We start from the raw sequence: 24,330 nt of genomic DNA, 5'->3' as shown, positions 1-24,330 counted from the left end.
CCTAAAAGCAAAATAAGAACCAGTTCTATCAGCTATGAAATACCTGTATGCCTTCCTCCTGGGAGGGAGGTTGCACCCTCCCCTTTTTCCCAATGTGAAGTTTTGAGTTCAAGCACTGTAGACCATGCACCAAGCAAAGCTCATTTTGGGAGAATGCAAAAGAGCCTCTAAAGCTTCAGAGCTCATCATCACGTGCATAAACCCTGGGATGTAGAAGTGCATCTTGGCTATCCAGAGTTCAGTCAATCAAATTTGACTATATTCCTCAAATCACCACTGAAGACTGTTTTTATACGTGTGATACTTTTTTTCCATTTTCATTTAATTACTTCAAAGTTATTTAATCTTTCAGAATTAATATAAAGTAACAGACCCAAATATATTGCTTATGAAAACCAAGGATTATCACACAGAATGGTATTAACCATATCTGAATTATCTAAACTGGGATATTTAAGAAGAATTTATTCAACTATTCATTCCAAGGTAGCAAGCCAAAACCCCATTATCTACTACCATTTAACCTCAGAGTTATTTCTAACTTATTATTATTGGAGATATCCTGATCTGGGGAAGTAGGCACGCTCCCCACCTAAGCTACTCTGAGTTTAAAAGTTTAGATGCTATTACATGTAATTCCCCCAAAGTTCTCTGCCAGATGTGAAATGGACTTAAAACTGGCAAACTATCAACTTCACTCAAGAACACTACAGGAGGTTGCGAGGAATCTAAGCCTAGCAGTTCGCATGCTTGCTTGAAAACAGAGCTGGGGCACTAACCTTTGTCCCTTTGACCATTTTTTTTTTTTTTTACGTGATGTCAACTGGACACTAAAGAAGCAAAAGACATACCCCATTTTGTGGGTAGGCAGTCTACCTAAATTATTGCACATAAATTAAGCATTACAATTCCTCTGCAGTCGAGGTACCTAACGTAGGGGCTTGGTATTCCTTCTGAACACAAGACAGTTACTTTTCAGATTCTGGAATGTTTCCCTAATTAGGTGCCTACAATACCTAATTAGTTATCATATTAGGCATCTAAAGGAGGAAATTTAGGTTTTAATCTAGTCTGATTTTTAGCACAGCTAAAATCTTTATCTTGTTAAGGATGTAAGCCAATGATCAAACTGATGAAGATGACAGCAAGAAGCTTCATCCATAGACTATTTATCATACACTTCTTTTATGTACATCTCTATTTTTCCTCTTTAAAAAAAACACTTTGAGTTTTTCTTCAGAAAACCAATTTTGTCTATTATTTCCCCATAAACACACTATTTACTATTGGTATGAGTTAGATAATACATCAACAAAGAAAAGGTATTAAGTTACTTCAAATCTTAATTATTTTTTGAAAGAAAGCTTATCAATTAAAATAAAAGAAACTGTTATAGCCAAGTTACATTGTGGCACTACTAAAATAACTGATACCTAAGTAATGTGTGTGAGCAATTGCCTTTGTTCTCTGAATTGATTAAATACATTATCTATCATGTATCTATAAATAAATGAACAAAATTTTTAAACACTTCTAATTTAACAGTTCTTCTTCAAATCAAAATTTTTTTTAACAATCAAGAACAAGTCATTTGTTCTGCATGCATTAAGAGTTAGTTTAGAAACTCTTCTTTCTGTGTATAAAAAAAATACGGAAAAGCGCTAAAATATTTAGACTATTTTTGTTAAACTGTGAACTGTTTGAAATAGATGCATATTAATCCAAATCATTCTTTATAAAAAGCACTCTCCAAAGAATAAGTAATGAAACAGCTTTAGGGATACTGTCATCATGTAAGTGAATTAAAACTGTACTTAAACTGACACATTTTTCAGCCTTAGTGGTTTTGTTAGAGATGCTTAGAGAACATTAGTCTGAAAAGTATTTGCCATGCAAAAGCTAAAAGCAGCTTGTCAAAACAAACCTCAAGGCTAGTAATGAGCATTAGTTTACAGACAGCCCAGCATGAAGCGCCAGTATGATAGATTCTGAAATGACTCTGAAATAAGTGAATGATAATTCACAGAAAGTGGCTGTACCTGTCTGTTTTTGTTTAACCCAGACTTACACGACTTTGAGAAAAGGACAAAACAGAATGAAAAGAAACAACAGCTTAAAGTGACATCAGAAAGGTTGAACATACATATGACATGCTTTGAAGTAAACAGAGGAAATCAGTGTTAGGACAGAAACCGGGTATTTTCATAACGTGATGAAACTTTTAAGATAGACCTTCAGAATACACATTTCATATATGCTATACAAATACTACACCCTATGAGCAGACCACTCTGTTTTGCACTCATAAAAAAGTGACACTTGCTTTATTTTGTTTACATAAAAATTTTACATTATGTTTCTGATGGAAAATCCTGCTGTTAACCAAGCATTCTCCGGCTACTTCAAGATCAGGTTATACCAACCAATGTATTTCAAGTAACTTCTAAACCTTGTATCTGAGCACACATCCCCACCCCTATCCCCCAAAAAGCAAACCACCACCACCCACAGAACTGAAAAGGTACTTCTTTTAAGAACAAATATTCAAAGCACAAAAATGCTACATAAAAGCACCTGGAAAATCCATATAAGAAAACTCCCATGCCACACACTTTCATTCATGCTCAAACTTCTGAAAAGCACTTCCAGTTTCTTAAAGAGTACTGTATATTTATCTACACTACATGCTCTGGGCCACGTTAGTTCTCATTCAAAGCACACAGACTGCATCCTAAGGTATTATATATTCAGTGCAGTATGAAAAAAGTATTTGAACAAAGTAATTACATTGCAACAAGCTGCATCCTAACAAGTCATAATTAACAATGCAAACTAAAGCATACAACTAAGTTTATGACAGATAACCACTGCTAATGCTAGTTTGATTTCTAACATAATAGGGGATTCTACGAACAGATACTGGTAACACTACAATCCAATGATACTCTTCAGAAGAGCACTCTAGAAGTTTCTGCAGTTCCTGTCAGAAATAACCATTTGTGCAGTAAAATCAGCAGAAATGCACATTTGCCTCCATCACAGATGTGCAAAGGTTGACATCTTAAGTCAAGCCTCTTTTCATTAGAGATTTAAGCCAATACCCTAAAATGTGCAATGCACCTTCATATTGATACAACTACATAGATGGTATTTGTAAACTTACCGGTTTGACATCTATGTTTTGATCCATTCAGTAAAGAACAGTAAACTACAGTCTGAGATAGACAAGTTTTATCATCAGCAACAGAATCCAAATATAGAAGGTGGCAGAAGTCAAATTATTGATACAGGATGACTGCTCTCAAAATACTTCTGATTTCCACTAAGCTAGCCTAGACTACACTGATTTTACAAGACTAATGACTAGGATCTGAAATTTCAGAACTTGGTCAACTCCAGTGTCAGAATGACAACAATGGCAGGGCCTTAACTACCTCACATAACATCCTCAACATAGCTCTGCCAACTCATGCAATGGGTAGCAATGATGACATGTGTAAAAAAAATTAATACTCCCAAAGAAACTGGGTTTTGCCCTGTAAGACTTAGAACATTCAAAAGAATGATTATTCTCCTATTTTATGCAGATTGAAAATTGCAACATTTCTGGCTCCTTGCCAGATTTGCATGAAAGATAATTTTGATTCTACATGCTGCTCTTGTTTTCAATCATCAATCAAACCAGTTACACATCTTGGTGTTCATTAATTACTTTGTAGATTTTTTTAGTTTATTTCATTACTTTGCATGCACCAATACATTTAATAAGTAAAAGCTGTATCATTTATATAGTGGCAATCAGCCATCAGTTAAGAGCTACCTAAATAGCTGGATGAAATTATTGTACCCCACCAGCTCTGGATAATTGCAGTACCTAAACCAAATATAATACTGTTTCCTTTCAAAGAAATTTCAATAAAGTCTACAAAAGAAGTGTTTTTAGAATAGATGAAACCCTGATGAGGTATCCTGTCAGGCACACACTCTTCTTTACCGAGAGGGTGGTCAAACACTGGAACAGGCTTCCTAGAGAGGTGGTTGATGCTCCAAGGCTGTCAGTGTTTAAGAGGCATTTGGACAATGCCCTCAGTAACATGCTTTAACTTTTGGTCAGACCTTAAGTGGTCAGGCAGTTGGACTAGATGATGGTTGTAGGACCCTTCCAACTGAAATAGTCTGTTCTATTCTAATACCATACCCTGACTAACAACATTCTCACAAACTACCCAAGTGATTTAAAAAAATTCAAAATTTTAGATTTACACTGTAGGTTAAATATTGCTAAGTCTTAGTAAAGTGTATGATCTGATGTGTTGTACTACACAGATTCATAGTAGTATAAATTAAACTCAAAAATAGATCTAAAAATCTTCCATTATTGTTATTTCAAACAAAGTTTCTTTTTAATGTTTGAACTCCTGTATTTTCTTACTATAGTCAAAAGACTACATAATTTACATGAGTCATTGCTCCTTGAAACTGCAGCCTATGTGCGTTTAAGATACACACTCAGAGCAGCAAGCAGAAGAGAACCAGGTCCAGGTTTGCTGCTGGAGCAAATTCACTACTTTGCCCTGAGACTAAATCCCACTTTTTCAGTCCCATGTCCCTTCTCACACTCACAGATACACACATACTTCAGCCATCACTCTACTGCTTTCTCAAAACTCCTTACTTTTTCTTCTTGCACTGACAAGCTGCAAAGGACTGGGGATAGAATGGGATACTGAGATAAAGAATCAAACACAGGGGAGGCAACAGCGTCTCCAAAAATGTACTACCAGTAAAACTTAGTCCAAAGTTATCCCTTCACACAAGGTAGCTAATGACCTGGAAGAGAGAACTTTAGAGTAGATTTTCTATTGCACTGCCCATACATGGGTGCTCAGTGAAGGTTATGTGCAGTTAAATACAGTTCTGGAATTTGTGTGGAGTTTTCTTCATTGCACAACAATGGAAAGACATTTTTACAATGATTTACTAGAAGAAAAAATAACTGAGATCAAACTGTAACTGTTGCCAACAACTATTGGCAGCAAGTATTAAGAGAATTATGACAGCCATATTAACCTCTTCACTTTGGTAATAAATCATGATTTTCCATTGATTCCCACAGTTAGATTTAAAACGGAAACCCATAAAGAAGAATCTTTGTGTGAATATTTAGGATAAGACAACATAGATGTTAGCTTACGATAGAATAAGCTTACAACCAGCAATTTATTTTTTTTTAAATTTCTATCGAAAGTTGCTTTATACTGTGTTAACTGCAATAGCTTTATGTTCACCAACTAAAGAAGTATGGATCAGGTGAAAGAGCTGACTGAAGCAGAAAAAAACACAGTTACTTCATTCTAAAATCTAAGCACCAAATGACTAGCTGTCATTCTTCGCTCTGTTTAACCACCACAACAGTCTTTTTACTGAAAGTTCACCATAGCTACTGAGAAAGGCAAGGGGAAAACTACAGGGGAAAAATAGAATACATCTTATAAGTGAAATATTAGCTCTTAAAATTCATTCACGAACTACATTAGTTTTCAACTACTCTATTTGCCCACCAAAGCCACTGATGCAGTGTTAGTGAACTGCAGTTATGATTAATGCAGACTCATTACTGCTGAAAAAGCAATGAGATGCTAAAATTTCCACACCACATGACTACTCATTTACCATTGAGGGGTCTGTGGATGAAGGAAGCCCCTCATCAGCATCCTCCTTGATAACATCCTAACAACAACAAAATATTATGGTTTGGGTAAAATGATCAAGGGCTTAACAAAAAATATGAAGTAAACAGTGAGTGAGAACGACCTCGTAATAATACATAACTCAACAGAAACACATTTGTTTTCCTTAAGTGATTAAAGATTTTACCACCTTTTAATAGCTTTGCTCATTGTACCAATATCCTAGAAATATACTGATTGACAAGTGAGTCTCTTACTTTTTTAAGCTTCCCTTAGTTCTTAATTCCATTTGAACAGCCATCTGTCAGTAAAATAAGTACTGTTAAATAGGAATTTTATTATTCTATAGGAAGCTAGAAAAGTCTGCTCGTTTTTCCTTTTCAATGGGTAAATAAAGTGGAATTATATGTACTTACAAAACCAAGCTATAACTGAGGCATACTTAAGATAAAATGTATTTTGTTTTAAGTATTTAAAACATTCCTTTTAACTTTTGACTTTGGCTTTCCAATTTCTAGTATTCTCTACAACATTAAAGGTTGTCATTTTATCTTATAAAATTTGAATATAAATTTACAAGTAGCAGTCTTTCTTACAGTATTACACTATATCAATTTCTTTACTGTAGTACAGCTAGCACTTTCATTAAAATATTTTCTTGCCAATATTACAGGTCACACTCCTCTATCTTGATACCTGGATGTTAGAATTGGTTTTCCTCTCTAAATAATTTCTGAAGTTAAAACAAAATACATTTTATATTACATGTTAATAACACCTTTGCTTTAACTATTTGTAATATAGAGCTTGTACTTGTCTAATAGTGAATCATCATTAATAACCTTCATTTTCATTGCTCACTATATTTATTGTCTAGGTTAGTATTTGAATTATCCTTCAAAATACTTACTAGGCCATTGTTCTGATCTCTGGACAAACTCGTTTTTAGTGGTGGACGTGAGATGAGATGAGAACTGCCAGGGTAATACCTTGGCATGTAAAGATATGGGGCAAAGAATGGCTATGGGAAAAAAAAACGTAACAAAAAAGGGACAAACAATTACACAAATCAAAATGTAATAATAAAATAAAACTTATTTCAACAAAACACATCCTCTAGTTGAGTTTCATAAAGTGAAAAATAGCAATTACTAATAGCTTGCTTTACTTTTTGCATTGAACAGAATTCAGTCAAAAGCTCTGGAGTGAGTTCTTCAAAATCCGTCAGTGCCAATGGGTGCTCTCGCATGGTATTCTGGAGGAACAGAGTTGGAGTGGTTTTGGTAGCTACACTCTAACACCTGTTCTGAGTATGGGAAAAGGATAATTTAAGGATAATTCTGATAATTTCACTCTCTCAGACCTGCTAAACCCAAAACTGGATGCTCAGTAAAACTTACAATGTTTCATAATATTGAAGACAACTGTACGAAAAGAAAAAAAAGGTGATGCATAATAGCATCACTAGAACTTCCCATATTTGTGGTAACCAATCTGAAGGCTTCCACAAATACTAGATTTTATAAATCTATAGATTTTTATAGTAGACAATATTTGAGCTTTGTTTTGTTGGAAATACATCAATGCATGTTGTTCAATACAAATACCATTTTAAAGGACAATGTTAATTATCATAAACCAAATATCAGAATAATTAAAAACAGAAATACTTTTTTTCCCCTCCATAAATATCAATTAACTCTAATAATGATTTTTATAACCAGGTTCCTTTTTATACTTTTTTACTAACAATTTTCAAGAAAATAAACACTATCCAAGTTTCCAAACGTCTTATCAGCACAGAAGTGTAAAGGGTCTAAATGAGAACTCAGGCTTTTAATAAAGCCTATTCTAGAAGATACAGAGATCTCAAAATTACAAATATACTTCCAGCAGTGGACTCCATATGCTCCAATCTTTCAAGTTTTAAAATCAACTGTAAAAACACATTCCCTGAAATTCACATGTGACCCACTGGCACACAACAAAATCTCTCTGTGTGTGTATGCACAAGCATGCATTTAATAGTCATGAACCTTACAACTGGCAATGCAGTTAGGAAGTACAAACTGCTTTTCCAATACTGTGAAATTTTGTTTTGACCTATCTGTGAATTTGAGTTAGGTTTTGAAATAAAGATTTTCATCTCCATATCAATTCTCTTTTAAGGCAATGTAATGGAAAGCAATAGAGCCTTTAGAGTTTAAGAAAGCAGAATTACAGTGCTCGTTGCTTTCAATTCATTACCCAGTTCTTAAAAACAAATACACAGAAATCTCAAAATCATGGCTGTATTACAAATTTCTTATGTTTCTATACAGAGCATTTAAAAAATTGTACTACCCAGCTATTTAACAGAACAGAACATAGTATTTGGTTTGTGTTCCTGCACATGACAAGATTCTGAGTAGTCTACTGCACCAAATTCAGCACAGAGTAAATAATTTTACGACTCAGTGGCCAATATATGAAGGAGGAGTAAAATTTGTTGAAGTATTCCACTTTGGATTTGTCTATAAGGACTAAAAAAACCCTCTGCATTCAGAAGCAGCTGTAAATGAACTGAGAAATTAAAGTTTAAATCCTGTGTACATCAATTACTTAGATGGCATATGCTACAACTTTGAATAATTTCTGAAAAACAGAAATGGTTCCATATTCTTAGCTGCTAGAGGTAGTCTTTGCACACTCTTTCACACAATTACCACAAAAAGTTCGTACGCTCTTCCAACATATGAAGTGACATGATATTCACTGTAACCGTTAGTCTAAATGTAGAAGTTTGGTTTGGTTTGCTTTAAACAGGTAGGAGAAAAAACACCTAGCCTTTGCTTTACATTTATTGGTTAGTATAGGATGAGTCAGAAAATTCACTGATCTAAAACTATTTCACTGTCATAAGGCACAGATTCTATGGTATTTTCTGAAAATGAAACTCTCTTCAAAAAAAGTTCATGTTATTTCTGGAATAATTAAATGCCTAAGTTTTCCACTAATAGCTTAAACCACGTGGTAAATCCCCAAGCATGAAATGCTTAATGATCATACTGCATTCAGGTGCCTAGCTCTCACTGCAAAGACTATCCTCTGAAATACAGAGTGAGCACCTGTTTGTTGGTTGCAAGTCATCAAACTACAAAGCAATGAAAAAAACCTGACCAATAAGGCAATTATCCTACAATTCTTTCATAATTTCTAATTATGCCTTGAGCCCACTTCAGCTACTCCACTGCTTCCAAGCCATGGGATTAATTCTCCATTATAGGCTTGAACTCTACAGCCTCAATCTTCATTTGAAGTACAGTAATACCGATATCATGAAAACATGAGATCAACATAAATACATGTTGGGCATAAACCAGCGTAGAGCTGTTCTCCAAGTTTGGGGACAGCCTATAAAGCATAAGTGTAGTGTTTATTGTTTTTCCAAGATATCAAACAATTTGCTCCTCTTTTGCAAAAAAAAGTCTTCACATACCATGATTTCTAGTTCCCTCCTAGGAAATTCCAGTTAGACTTGCCTACTGCTCTAACCTTCCCCAGAAGAAACGTGATCTCCATAATGTTCCATGATAGCAGCTATTTTGAGAAGCTGAACTTGAATCCAACTTGTAGCCAGGCCATTAGACAGTGGTAAAATGTACACATCCAGCATAGTCCTATACTGAGAGCCAAAGCACCAAGTTGAAGAGCTGCTAAATGGGACTATAACCTTTCCTTTACAGCTATACAGAGGGAGAATGGGGTTTTAAACCAAAAATGAATAGATTATGTCACTGGAAGTTCAAGGTCCGTAACATAGGAGCATCTAAAGAACAAAGCAGAAATGCACGTAATAAAACAAACTGTATTTCCTAAAAAAAACCAGAGTGGTTTTTTCCCCCAACGGCTCAAGGGCTTTTTTTCTTAAGCACAAATGAATCCCTAAAGACTACAGGACAGGAACTATTTACTGGTCTGAATAAGGCACCTATCCCCAAACCTTAGGGTGGTTTTGCATAAAATTAGGGCATTTCCACAGAAGCATTTGAACCCATTGTGTTGTGTCATACAGGTACCCAAGACCTCTCTCAGAAACTTCTGCTGGGGGGAGCCTATTCTTCAGTTGCTGCTCTTTTTTTAAACACCAATCTTACAAAAACCTGAGAAGTGAAGTATGATTACAAATGCTGAAGGAAACAGCCTTTCAGTCTAAATTTTCTATTATAAGGTTCTCATCACTTACCTCAGTATGTGGTGTCCATGACAGTACCTTTGGGACTCCAAAGTAATGAATATAGCTCTTTGTCAATATTTGAAAGTGTGAAACACTAAAAACAATTATACCTTAGAAGGGCAGTATAAAATTCCAGAAATAAAGGTCAAAACAGAAGTATTTTAGTCTTCAGCAGGCAAAAAAGTAAGCATGCCTGTAAGCATGTGTATGCAGTTAATACAAATGAAAAAATAAACTGATTGTAAGAACAGCTTATGACTCACCAATAATTGCTTTTGTAATGCTTATTAGAGCCAAAACCAATACAAGTTTCAACTGTATATCACCCCACACTTTAAACCTTGTCATGTACAGTAACACAGACACAAAAACAGGGCTTCCAATTAAACACCTACTTTAACAAAGCTGAGCTAGTATCAGCATGAAGATTCATGTGACAAGCGTTTATCAGTGTTGGACTACTTCAAAGTATATGTCATTTTAAGTTATTTTTGACAAAACAGTATACTGTCACTGTATTGAGGGTATATAAGAATAATGTTAGAACAAATAACTTAAAAAGTTCTATGCTACGTGTACTCTTTTCTGTCTTGGTTAACAAACACTGATTTAGGAATAACTCAATTTTCTTTCCAGCTTATTGGCTTAAACATTTACCTACAGTCACATCTGCTTAAAGTTGAGGCCATTTCCTGTACATAGAAGTAAGGTATGACTTACACCAGCTTCTAGGTTTTTTTTCCTGATAATACTTCAGAGAAAAAAAAAAGTCAAAAATAAAGTTTAAAAATACTGAATATATCCCACAAAAATAGAAAATGTAGATTTGATCTGACTATAAAGTATTTCATTCAATTTTCAAGTGAGCCATGCCCAGGACTATGCTTCCTGAGGCCCACAAATAGCTGAAAAATATCTTTCATGCAATGTATGTTAATTCCTTTAAACTAGTGCAACACCAGTTTAGGGAAAAGATCCCAGAATAACTTTAAAAAGAGACAAAAGGGAAGATAGACGTACATTCTTGTGATGTAGGTCCCCACTTGAGTTTCTGTATGTTTTAACCAAAGTCACTAAGAAAAAGCCAGGATCCCTTCCAATGTCTGTGAGCAAGCATGTGAACGATTGAGCAGAGTTTACCCCACAAAAATAAAATAAAAAAATCCTGCAATATTCTACAATTGAGCAGTGTCTCAAAATGATTTGACCTTTTTTCCCCTTGTATAATTTGTTTTTCTGATGCAATTTACCACATTTCTCCCCCAGACTACACTGCCTGAACATTACTGTGAAATTTACCAATTTGTGGACTTTTCTACATTCCTAACAAAACTTGCATGGGTCTTTTTAATATTTTATAGATGACATCTGCAACATTACCAGGTTAAATCAGAATAATGTTAACTGGTTCTCGATTATTTACCCGATTGTAAAATGGATGCTGAGGTCCTGTCATACCACTATAGTAACTGCTATGAGGTTGTGGTGATAAAACTCCACTATTGAAATGCCCATTGAAAGAGGTTGTAGAAGAGCAAGCTGATGAAGGCTGACTGAACAGAGATGTTCCTCTAGCAGGTGCCTCGTGTAAAGGCAACGTGGGGTAAGGAAGTCCTCCAATATTCATTTGATCCCTTGCAGCACGAACGTCTGAAAAATAAAAAGGTAAAAAAGAATGAGATTTTGCTTGAAATATTTGAAAAAGTTTTCATTTGTTTGCCAATTCATTACAGTACATTTTTGTGTGTTTAGCTCCAATCAGAACTCATCAAGTAGAATGTCAAATGTCACTTTCAGCTGCATTCAGCTGATTTCTCTTGAGGATCACATATACACAGGAGTCTTTAGGAGAGTTAGGACAATTTACTGCATAAATTTATGTAGCATATTAAATGCCTCTAAACATTCTCTCTCAGAGAGAACAAGTTACAAATCCCAACCCAAATGGTGTGATGTATTCCTGCATTTCTTCCCAAGTATGTCTCTGATGGTAAGTATGTCTGATGTGATAGTCAGACCTGTACCATTTCTGAAGAGACTAATGAGACAGAGTGTTGTGAACAAAGTTAGGCCATCCCACTGCAGCTATCAAGTACAGAGAAGGAAGCTGGAAAAAGTAAGAACAAAAAGGATTCCAGTTGACTGAAGAAAAGCGTCATGACAGAAAAGACAGGCAAAGGGAACTATTAATACCTGAATTCAGTTCCCACCTAGAATACTGACTGTCATACTAAAGAGTCATAAGGATCCTATTTGAAATTTAAAGTTCTGGTTTTCTTTAAAGCTTTAGCATCTAAGAGATGGAAATGTTAGGATGCCTTAGCCTTACTCTAGAGCCAATAGCAATTCCTAAGACTGAACAAGAAGTGCCATATCATCCATCACATCAATCCACAGCAGCAGTGGGCAGTCAGAACATTTAATGCTGAGCAGAGTGTTTTTACAGAACAGAACATACCTGAACCTCACTGCATTTTTTTTAGACTACAAGCAAGTAAAGAAAACTGCTTAACAACCACTCCACAATAAACAACTCTTGCCCTAGGTTGAATTAAGTATCATACTATAGCAGACTAAAAAGTAACTCAGGAGTACCAGCTGCACAGGTATCTAGTGGGGTATACATCAAATGGAGATGTTCCACTTTGTTTCACTGGCTTTGGTTCTGCAGGACCTTACTGACACTATTCAAAATTGTTAACAAGGATCTGGAACTCAACTTACATCTCTACTACTAAAATACTATTGTATTAGTTTCCTCCATCTGCTAAAGCAGTCTTCAAATCAAGAACAGTGGATTCCCCCCTCCAAAAAAGAAGCTTTAGTCTTGTACAATCTGGCTTTTACAGCAAAGCTACTAAGTGAAGCTGAGTGGCCTGTTACTGAAGTCAAATCAGACAACCTGAAGGTCTGATGTGATGAACTAATCAGGAATTCAGCATGACACATGAAGTAGCTCTAGCTAAAATGAAAAGAAATAATATAATTGTCATTTTCCATTTATTTGAAAGCATACTCACCTGCAATGATTTCTCGTAGCTTGGGATCTAAGTTTACAGTACATGGCAAAAAGGTTCTTACATCACGTGCAACAAGAACAGGTGTTCGTGAAGATAAAAATACTTCAAAGTTCCGTATATCTCCATCAATTTCAAGTAGAGGTTCAACATCTTTAGTTGTAGGAATATTCTTTGAAATTCTGTGGTGGAAAAAAATTAGATAAATCATAAACCATGTTTGTTACCTTACGACTTCCATTTGCATAGTGATATTCTGGTGTGTAATACTACTGCGCTTGCATCCACTCTTCCTATTTTCTGGAAAATGAAGAGAACCCATGAAGAGGTGCACTGTCTGCAGAAAGAACAATTTAACATTTTCTAATATGCAGAAAATCTCAAACTGCTAAGTAATCTGATCTAATTGTATGCTTCAGAGAAATCTCAAAGAAGCCACACAGAAGACTAAAATCAGATCAGGGATTTATAGATCAGTAACATCAAATCCTAAGTAAGGGGAAGTTAACATTTGTCAACATTAACCTCAAACATCCATTCAAATTCTGATATCCTAATCAGAAATTCCATGGTTAAAAATCTCATTTTTAAACTACCATTTCTTGTAACAGGAACACTCAGGCATCTTAGACATTGATCAAAACCCAACTCTGCATGATTTCATGGAAAAAAGTGGAAAAACAACTGCCTGCTTTCAAGTAATTCAGCTTCTAAGACAAGAAGCCACAAACAGAAGAGAACAACAAAACAATGAGACATGATCAATAATATAAGGGACTGTTGATGCATTATGACTATTCTCAAGCAATGGTGGGAGTTTTTTGTAAGCACTAGTACAAAGGACAGTTTTAGGAAAGAACAAGGAGAAGGATTAAATATTAGCCTTGTGGAAGTTTATGAAAAGCTCCTACTAAATGCAAGCAAGTGATGGAGGCTGACATGATGCGTCAGATGGACTTGTTGACATCTCATCTCAAAGTATCATGACTGGTATCTCATCTGATACCAAATTAGAAATTATAATCTAAATTAAAGCTTACTAAAATGAAAAAATGTTTCTGACACCCAGTATAATAAAAACAGAAACAGTGAAAGAATGCGCTGAGAATGGTTGACATGGTTATAGTAATGACTATAAAGTGACTGTGACAGCACTCTATATGGATACCAATGAAGTAACCACGCTGTATTTAAAGTAAAAATAGAAAAAAGTTATGAGAAAAAAATATAAAAATAAAAATCTTTATATATACAAATATGAATTATGCATTTCACTAGTTAATGGCTTTTCTCAAAGACATATTATGATCGCAGTTCTATGAAAAGGGATGACTTTGCATAGACATGTTGACTGCTCTGTGAGCTGCTGTAACTTGCTAAGAAGTTAGCATAGCACAAAGAAAGCGTAAGAATTTTCTCTGATTACTGGACAATTAAAGCAGCTAAGGCAGTTGCCAGTGCTGTCGTGGAGGAAAAGAGTGTACTGATGCATGGATGGAAAGGGAGGAAGGAGCCCTCATGTACACTCAGTAACCTATCAACGCCCAGCCAAGAATCTCTTACATTAAATAAATACACACTGATGTGTCTATGAAGAGAAAAGAATGTAACACTTTAAAATAAAAAATCTGGTTGTAATTGAATTGTATTTTTAATACAGCTAATGCACTAAATCTATCATTAGCTGAACGATCTTACCTTATTTCACAATTTGTTAGCTTTTTAAAAGCAATGATCTTCTTTTATCTTTATTTTTAGATCCTCCATAAAAAGAATTTTATGTACCATGGGATTATTCCAGAAACAACAGTGGCAGATTTACACAGAATATTTAGCATTTAATGTTAAGAGAAATAAAAGAATTGAGGATCAATGCTAGATGCTTGAAGTAAGGGCAATTCTTTTACATTAAAAATGTATTTTAACTATGTCTTAATCTTTCAGTCTGATTTTTTAGGACAGTCTTGCCCTATACTAAAAGCAGAATTAACAAATTCCTATAAATTTTACCAGAAAACATCTGAATGGACCATGTACCTAACAGAAGGAGGATACTGACATACCATGCTGTCATAAGCAGTATCTACAAATAACTTCATTCACAGTGAGATGTTACTTCTACAGCACAGAAAAATGTAACAAATATAAAATGTAAAAGCAAGTATACCCTATTCTAACAAAGGTTCTGATCCTGTAAATCATTACAAGCAGCTGTCCGGATGGCAGTGGGATTATCCACTTCAGGAAAATTCAATGCATGTAAAGCTTCACAGGCTCCAGCCTTAAAAGAATAAAAGGTGGTGCTTCTGTAGGAAGAGAAACTTGACACCCAGAAGTAAGTTACAGTTTCAAAGAATGGAAACAGTCCATTCTCCAACAGTGTTTCAAGAAATCTAGTAGGAGCTAAAAGTAGTCCTCACCTCAAGTAGTGAATGGTGGAAAGAAAAAAAAATAAGAACATTGGCAGTATCAAAGTAAAACTTATATACTCAACAGAATCTAAAAAGTGTATATCTTACACTAATATTTAGCTACTACCTTAGGTTCTTCTATTTTGCCTTATATAAAACTACGACTAAACTGACTGTAAATGTATATGTTTTTATTCAAACATCAGAAATGTAAAAAACCCAAAACCACTAATGCACACTTTAGTTATCCATATTTACTGTGAGTATTCTAGACAAGAGTTCAACACTGGCAAAATGAAAATTAAGTCACTTTTTAAGTCAGGGACTGAGGAGTTAAAAGAGTGGCCTACTTCAACACTTAAATCTACAAAATAAAAAGCCAAAAGAGAATGTGACATAGATTTAAATAAAACACACAGCTGATGAATCACATGAAACAAATTAGCTGAATTTTAATGCCAGCTCTACTTAAGTCTGAATGCGAACAGTGTTCTGAATACGATGAACAAAGCTACTGTTCAGAAGCCAATAGCCCACTGCTGGTGCGCAGATTGAAGTCTCTATTCTAACCTCCTAAGCTCGATGTCTTAAAACTATGCCTTTGAAAGAAATATTTATGTAAATTATAATCTTTTGGCAAAGAGCCAGAAAAATTGCATGTGCCTGTACTTCTCAGATAAAAAAAAAAAAAGGTTAGCAGGTAAAGCACGTTAGGAGTCACTTTTTCTAAAATAAAAGCACACAGATCTAAAAATAAAGCACTGTGAACACCTTATTCTCATTTTGGGGGTAGATTTTCCTCAGGCAGAAGAATTATTCTTTAAAACAGAAACATCAAAAACTGTCAGTGTTACAGAGTGTCTGTTTCCACAAGAAACTACTTGAATTTAAAAGGAATGAGCCCAAAACAGAACATTACATTGACAGAAGAGAACCTTATAAATTCATTCCACTATTCCGCACGTGTCCTTTCCACATGCAACTAAAATTAAAAACTGCTTTCAGTGTGGATTAAGTTATATTCCAACAATGATGGATTATTTCTGGCTTTTTCCTCAAATAAAAATAATTTACTACAAGTACATATAGGTACGTCATCTCATCTTCCATTCAAGGGACTGTGAATTTGCTCCAGATTTTTTCTAGTTTATGTTCACCTTGCACTTCCACGATTGACTTGGAAAATAACCACCATGGTCCAACAGCGGGTCCAGCGCTGAACGTGGCCAGCATAGCTTAGGAAGATGCTAGGCTGTTGGGCTTATACATGACACAGTCTATCTATTCACCACCTACTGCAGGAGATGGTCACTACCACAGGATGTGGCCCTTCACCACCCGACCAGGTGGTGGTAAAACGGCAGCAGCATCAACTACCTTCATCCACACTGAAGGCTGTGCTGTGCCCACATTCCCTGTTTGGCTGGTCATGTCAGGTCCCGGAGTACACCAATAGGCTCCATCATCTCCTCCCCAGGCCAGGGGTTTCACTGCCTGTGCTCAAGGTCAGCTCTGATACAGTGCAGCTGAGCAACTTGGAATCTGACTGTTGTGATTAGAGCTGCAAGAAGCCTCATTGGAGGCCTCTCTCGCTTGGTTCGAGAACTACCTTCAAGCTCAGGCCTTTGCCCTTGGTCCTTGCCTGAGCTACATCTACATACCTTACTGGTCACAACCTTGACTCACTGACTTGACTTCCCGGCTTGATCTGAAACATGCCTCATGGCTACAGACCACTGGGCTCTTTGCTGTCCCTGGTTACTGCCACTGAACCTGCCCTGATCTTCCTGTTCAGCTACCGTGGGACTGCACCCCTTGCTCATGAGGACAATGCCCTGCCTGTCTTGCTGTCCTCCTCAGCTCCCAGCTTGCCTTCTCTCATAGAGCAGCCTGACCTGCTTCTCCCAGACAGGTTGACTTCTCTGCAAGTCCTCATACCCAGAAGGGCCGTTCTCCCTGCTCTTTCCAAACCTCTCTCCCTGAAGGTGAAAACAAAGAAATTCTACAAGTTACTCTTTACACACCTGAATTTTCTTTTTTCCTCATGTGTTTTACAGGAGTAACTAACTACGTAGACAAGAGTTATTTAACTTTTGCACTCCATAAAAAGCAAGAGACCTAATGAATTGTTATGAAATAATAAATAGAGCAACAGAAGGCATGGGCAGGAAGGCATGTCGTGATTTATCTATCATGTGCCTTTTAAATATTTCTCTGTGTAGACTTTTAGACAAAAATGTTGCTTAAAATAATGAAATAACTTCTCATTAAAAATGACACAAAAATATTTTTTCTAAAGGTTTGATACTGAGAAACAGAAAACTAGAAAATCTGGGCCACTTTGGAATGCAATATGAAATTTGGATGCTTAACAGTCTGCTAATTAGACATCTGATCTCTAATACCTAATAATCAAATCCTAATAATATAATGCTTTGCTCTGAAGTTATTTATTCTATATTGTTATGTGTGGTCAGTATAGTGACAGAGTATCTTCATGCTTAAGGGTGCATTTTTTCTGGATTAAAAGCTCTCACACAAAATGCCCCGGAAGATTTGCAGTACTGTCAACATATCAAGAATAGTGCTGTAAATATTTCGAAGTGAAATTTGCAACAGGTTATTTGAACCCTGAAAAATAGCATTTGCTCATATACACGCTTGTATAAAGGTAGGAATAAAAAGTCATCACAAACTCAATACTAAGACATAAGGGAATCAATGTTTTATCTTAATAAAGATAAAAAAAAGCTATAGTTTGATATATCTATCTAGACAAAAATTATAAACCCCTCAGTGCATATCAAGCAGTACAGAGACTTCACTGAACAGATGCAATAGCTATTTAAAAACTCCTATTACCATAGGTATTAAGGAAAGCTTGCTTTGCAAAACTGACTCTATCCAATTCAAGTAACAGGAGATAAAGCACCTCTTCTGAGCGTTCCTGTTTTTGATCATTTCAGAAAGAAAAAACATTTTGATCCTTAAAAGATTGGTATTTATTAAACTAATCTCCCACACCTAGTATCATGCACTGTCAGTGAGTCATATTAAAAAGGTCTATTTTTAATACAGTTTTCCAGAATATACCCTGCACCAGCATTCTTTATAATTTAAAAAAGTGTTAATATGATTACAAATGCCTGGATTCATTCACAGCTTTGCAGTGCTACTTGAACCACAGAATGCAAAAGAATTTTTAAAAAATCAATATATTTATTACACAGATGGAAAAGCAGGGAAACAGAGCAGCACAGAAGAATCTAAGACTACTCAAAGCTGCTCTGTAAACAACAAAGTAATTATGTCTCACTAACTGACAAGTCCAACAAGATCACTCACACAAGCGAAATACAAGAATACTGTATTAATCTGGTTTTGGTATTTTCATTACTGAATGCCAGTTACAAAGCTACTTTATGGCTTTATGCAAGGATTCTTTTATTCAATACCTCCACCTGTAGGAATCCAGAAATTCAGCAAATATTTGCAGGTCCTCTAGCATTTGAAATGGCCATGGTTCATCCTAGTCTACAGAACAAGATTCTTTTCTGGGGCTACATTATGGCGTACAGTTAAATCTCAGGACCAAGCAAAACAATACTCCTCCTCCAAAAGTCCATGGCAAAGACTTCACTCACAGAAGCATGAGTTCCACTTCTCAGAGTAAGTCAAAGACTAATCCATCAATCTGTTGCAAATGCTACCCACAAATGGAAGGCAAAAAGGTACAATTGCTATACTACATTAATAGAGTAATAACCAAAATTCAAGTCCACTAGCATCAAAGACATATTACTTCCTTTATACAGCATTTGGATTACCTGATCTGTTCCTTATCTTGCCCTTCTGAAGCAGCTTCTTATGACAGAGTTGATCTAATGAGGCAAATTTATTGTATGGGCATATGAGCAAGTTGTTGCAAGGAATACTAGAGCATCAGCTTCCTAAGAACTTGATATTCCAAGCTACTGCTCAGTGGTAGGCTTTTACAGCAATATGAGACACAAGCCTTTTCTGAATATGAAGCAAGTATTTTATCTCCTCTTTTTTCCTGAGAGATAGATTACATTACATTTATTGTGGGGTAAAAGCCAGGATATGGGCCACGAGCAGTATGTAGCTAAGACATGCGTTTCCAGCTTATCATCTTACCTCACAATGTTTTCCCATTTCTCAGGTTTTGAATAAACATTCCACTTTTGACCAAAACTTTCAGCAGACACAAAAAGCCATCATCTCCAATTTAATTTCCCAACTTTATCAATTCCCCCAAAAGTCCAGAAGTCTCATGAATTGACTTACACAGCTTAAAAATAAAAGTTTTCTTTCCTGAAATTGTTTATAGTGTTGCTAAAACTAAGGCTTCTGTGTTCTACCCTAAACTAGTATCAATCAGTGGTGCTTGGAGGGATTTGAAATATACACAGGAGCATTTTTGAGAGATGTCATTAGTGCACACTATACCGGAAGCAATTAAAATTATCTGGAAACTATTTTAGAAATATGACTTATTACTCTATATTACAAAGGTGACTAAAAAAAGCTAAAAATACTCCTCTGCCTTGTTCTGATTAGTTTTTACTCCAGCCCTTTTTCTCTGCATATTACCTGTTCATCTGAACTTCCTTCTTGTCATGTCCTCTGGTACTCTGCTCCTCTTTTATTCCTTGCTTCACCTAGGTCTATTTAGTAGGCGGTTTGGGCAACAACCAACTGCTACTCAACTGGTATGTTGCCATTTAACATTGAGACCACATTATTAGCACAGTAAGAAACATAGTAACTTTATGTGCCCTGCCATTTAAGTAGAAGGCAACAAAAGGAAACTGAAAAACAAAAAGCAGGTTAAATATTTAGAAGTAATGACTCACGGTGAGGTCTACAAGAATATTAAATTTTCTACTTAAAAGGATGTGATTTATTTAAACCTAGCCTGGGCAAAAGATGATTGCAGAGAACACTATAACCAGACTGATGAACGTGGCACCTTCCACAGCTTTTTCATTTTTAATTTCTATAATCACTAAAAAGCTACACTTCTTAAATTAATACATCAATAGGTTTTGTACAACTTGCAAATCCCTCAAAAGTTAATTTCACCCTTTTTATTAAAAAGTATTTAAACAGTGTCAAAACTGAAATTAACATAATAACCTTCCAGAAAAGTTACATTTCAAATGATCTTGCTCAATTTTAACATTGCTAGACATTTGCTGAAAACATGTAACATATTTTTTAAAAGAATAATTTAATAGATACTTGTCTAAAGCACTGTAATGAAAAAGTAGACAGATAAAGCTTATCTTCAGTTTTTATTTTACTTCTTTTCTTCTTACTTATGTATATTAACAAAAAACCCTCAAATGATTTAGACAAAAGCTTTTAGCTCAACACATAATTGCAACAAAATTACAATAATTGTACCAATTAAAATAATCCTGAATGAACAGTTTGTCATCTTAATGTTCCAATGGTTTATAGAAGGATCTACTTAATTAGCTGAAATTGCTTTCCAATGTTAGTATCAAATGTCATTTGTTAAAAGTTGAACTATTCGAAAATAATTTAACAAAGCAATTTTACAAAACACCAAGAACCAACATTTTCTTTTCAGCTGAATAAAGCAAGCAGATGTGTCATCAAATTGCTATAAAAATAAATGAGCCTTTAAATGGGGAAAAAGAAATTTTACTACTAGTGCTACAGAATACTATTTTCTGATTTTTTATGAAATCAATTTCTTTAATAAAATAATTTCATATCATTTATACCTTGGTGGTATTTTTAGTATGCTGTAAATACACTTTCTTAAATTGAAGTAGTAAACAATGAAGTAGAAATATGGAACTGTATGTGAAACAGAAAAATGTTTTAACCTGCCTAAGTGATTTCCTAGTTTGATTCACATGGGCGTATCACACAAAAGGTCTGAACTTAACAGTAAAACATAGCACCAGTGAAACCACACTATAGAACTCCAAACCTGCAGTAATTGACTGCTGTTCCACTTAAAAATAAATTAGTTTTTACTAGTTTAATCTGAAGAAAGAAAGAAAAAAAAAAGAGAAACAGAGGATGAGTTGTTTAGTAACCTGAAATTAAGTATTTCTCTGGTTACCATTACTAGACGTAACTATTTCTGTGGTTGCTTCCAAAAAGGTGTAATATCAGTAAAAAGACTGGAAAAAAAGCAAGCAAAATCATATACCCGTGCTGAAACTGGAAAGACAAAATCTAGAACTGAAGAAGTGAGAAACAGCAACAGTTTCTATTTTTGATAAATCAGACAGAACAGATATCTTTCACAAATTATTCCTTAGAATGGTGTAAGAGTTGCAAAAGCATTAAAAAAGTAATAAATAAGCTATGACTGGCTTAGATCCTTTAGTCTCCACTCAAAAAAAAAAAGAATCCTGAATAAAAGCAAGCTATTACATTATTCTTCTAATTTTGGTGTGTTCTGCTTTGGCACATCATTTTGTCATCCAATTTGACATCCATCATAGGTAGGCATGCATGCATATGTGCACAAATACTTTATTGCAGAGGTTAAATTAAGCCCAGGCAATGGATGAATTATAAATTGCCAAGTTTTAAATAATGGTTACTTATGACTCTGAGGAAAGCACAACCATTTTCTCAGCCTGGAAGATATATGTTTTTTCAAAATCAAAGATTTAAGATTCTTGATTTTCATAGTTTCCTTCAGCCTTCCAAAAGGCATGTTTTCAAGGAGATTAAGTAAGGGGAGATCCTAATCTGAACAGATGGCTCATGAGAGTTTCTTCTATCCTGAGCCAAGCTCTCATGTTCTAATATTTTGAATGGATATATAAGAATAGTCACATCACAGAAATTCAGGGACCATAGTTGCTGATATCCTCATAAAGACATGATAAGCCCTGTCTTAATACCCCAGTTTGAGCAAAGCCTGGGCAAAGAATGATAGGTAGGACTGTCCCTCATGACATCAAGCATGACAAGCAGAGTAACATCAAAACCAGCCAGTAAGAAGCACTTGAATAGAAGGCTGTGTGAATACCTGAATTCTGTATCATTAAACAAATTGTAAATTCAGTTCTGGGGACAAGTACTCCCCTCTCCCCCATGAGAATCTTTAAGCACTGAGACAATGAGTCACGGTCTCTCTTAGTACTATCTCCTTAGATACACCAGCCTTACATTTCTCATAGTTTCACCAGGTAATGGCTAGAATTATATTCAGAAAGATATGGAATCTAGATGCTAATCCCATGAGAGAGAGGACAATACTTACCATGGATCTACCAAATTCCTGGGGGAATGTTCTACCCCAATGGTATCCAGATAGGACCATGAGGAAATTGTCATGGATTATTATCAACTTTATACTGGCTTTTTTTTTCCCAAGGAGCCCGCCATAACAGGCAGGTCATTAAATTGTTCTGGTAGCCTGCAGTGTGTTCCCTGCCATTTTTGTTTCAAAGGCCAACTGGAACTTGACTACAGTGCTCATGGCTGCCTGGACAACTCATGATGCTCACCCGGACTAGAAGGTTTCTGCAACTTGTCATACAGCCTGCCCCAGCACTTGGTATAACTAACTTAAACACATTTATCTTCGAATTGAAGTAGTCTTTGCTGCTGTGTTTTGTGCTAAACCTAATCTTTTCCTCCTGCTGTAAACATGCTCAAACCACCTCTATTTGTCCAGGCTTTTCAAGGGCTTCAGCTACTAACCCTCAAGGATCCTGAATAGGCTCTAGGGTAAGGACCACGAGACTCAACTTAGGCCTCACATTAGCAATTCTTAGCATTCACACTAGCAGAACTGTAGATGTCGCAGGAACTTCAGGGGTAAAAATTCAGACATCCATAGTTTTTCCAGTGTTTACAAGTTTGGTCAGTCATTTTCTGAATTGCTTCTTGAACTCAAGAAGCATATACATGACTGAAGTTTCACTTTTAACTGCATGAACCTTAACATGTGGAAACTTTATTAGCAAAGACAGTCCAGCTACTAACAGCTTTAAGAAGTGACAGGCTGGTAAATCTGCCATATTTACAAAAGAACTGGTTGGCTTATAGATGCAGAAACTCTCCCTATCACCTTCAGGTTTCAGAAGGACAAAGGCCTACAGGCAAGAGGTTACAAAATTACTTCAGTGACTTCTAGGAACATCTTCCAATAGACAAAGTACTGCAGACTTTGGTTTCTGCCATGATAGGAAGTATATAAACAGATAAAATGTGTTCAGCAGATTATCTCATTTAGTGAGTAAACTTAATGAGGAAAGGGACTGAGAAGACATTCCCTCCCATACAATCAGCTTTAATAGCACGATTTTTAATCAACAAGGTGGCAATATCAAATCACTGCCATCTACAGCCTTAAGCAGTAGAAAGTATCAAGAAACAAAGATGACTAAAACTCAGAGCCTCAAACTGAAATGACAAACTAAGGCCTTGGGGGAAAAGAAATAAATGACTCAAATGTCTTAGACTGAGGAAGACTTGAGAATCCAAAAGAGAGGAGAAAGTATTCAAGCAAAACTGGGACTCCTCACTGCATGGGAAATCGGACAGTGATGATATTCACACAAAAATCTGAAGTGAGACTATGGCTCTTCTCATCCTCTTTAATATCTTTTCTACTTTGGTACAGCCTTTTTGAAATGTGATGACCAGAATCTCATAGTGTTTAGAATTAAGATACATCACAGATTTGTATAATACAAGACCTTCCTTCTTTCCATTGCTTGGCTAATAACTCCTAAAGACAGTTTCATTTTCTAACTGTTGCTGAGCACTGAACATATTTTTTCAGAGAAATCAGCAATAATTTGTGAATTTCTTTCCTCAATGCAGATTTACAGCCCATTACTACGTTAGCAGGATTATAGATGAGATTATTTTCACCAGTGTGTTATGCTACCTGTATCCACAATGACTTTGATCTGCAATTTATTCATAGCTACTTCTACAACCCTCTGAAAAACAGCTGTCCTGGT

General features: G+C 35.5%; 1 protein-coding gene across 3 annotated transcripts in view; it reads right to left on the bottom strand.

Annotated features, from left to right (window-relative positions):
* Positions 1-24,330, bottom strand: part of KIDINS220 (kinase D interacting substrate 220) — an 80,422-nt gene that overhangs the window by 8,837 nt on the left and 47,255 nt on the right. The window contains exons 23-26 of one of the 3 annotated variants that reach the window (XM_069805842.1): positions 12,927-13,105; positions 11,330-11,556; positions 6,601-6,711; positions 5,674-5,730 (exon numbers count right to left, since the gene is read on the bottom strand). In XM_069805842.1, coding sequence (XP_069661943.1) covers positions 5,674-5,730; positions 6,601-6,711; positions 11,330-11,556; positions 12,927-13,105 — 574 coding nt within the window. The remainder of the gene's footprint in view (positions 1-5,673; positions 5,731-6,600; positions 6,712-11,329; positions 11,557-12,926; positions 13,106-24,330) is intronic. The other 2 variants (XM_069805843.1, XM_069805845.1) reach the window with 2 other exon arrangements.

This window comes from Haliaeetus albicilla, chromosome 18 (assembly GCF_947461875.1).
Source record: "Haliaeetus albicilla chromosome 18, bHalAlb1.1, whole genome shotgun sequence".
Lineage (NCBI taxonomy): Eukaryota > Metazoa > Chordata > Aves > Accipitriformes > Accipitridae > Haliaeetus > Haliaeetus albicilla.
The sequence above is the reverse complement of the archived record's forward strand: the minus strand, read 5'-3'. Positions and strand labels throughout refer to the sequence as shown.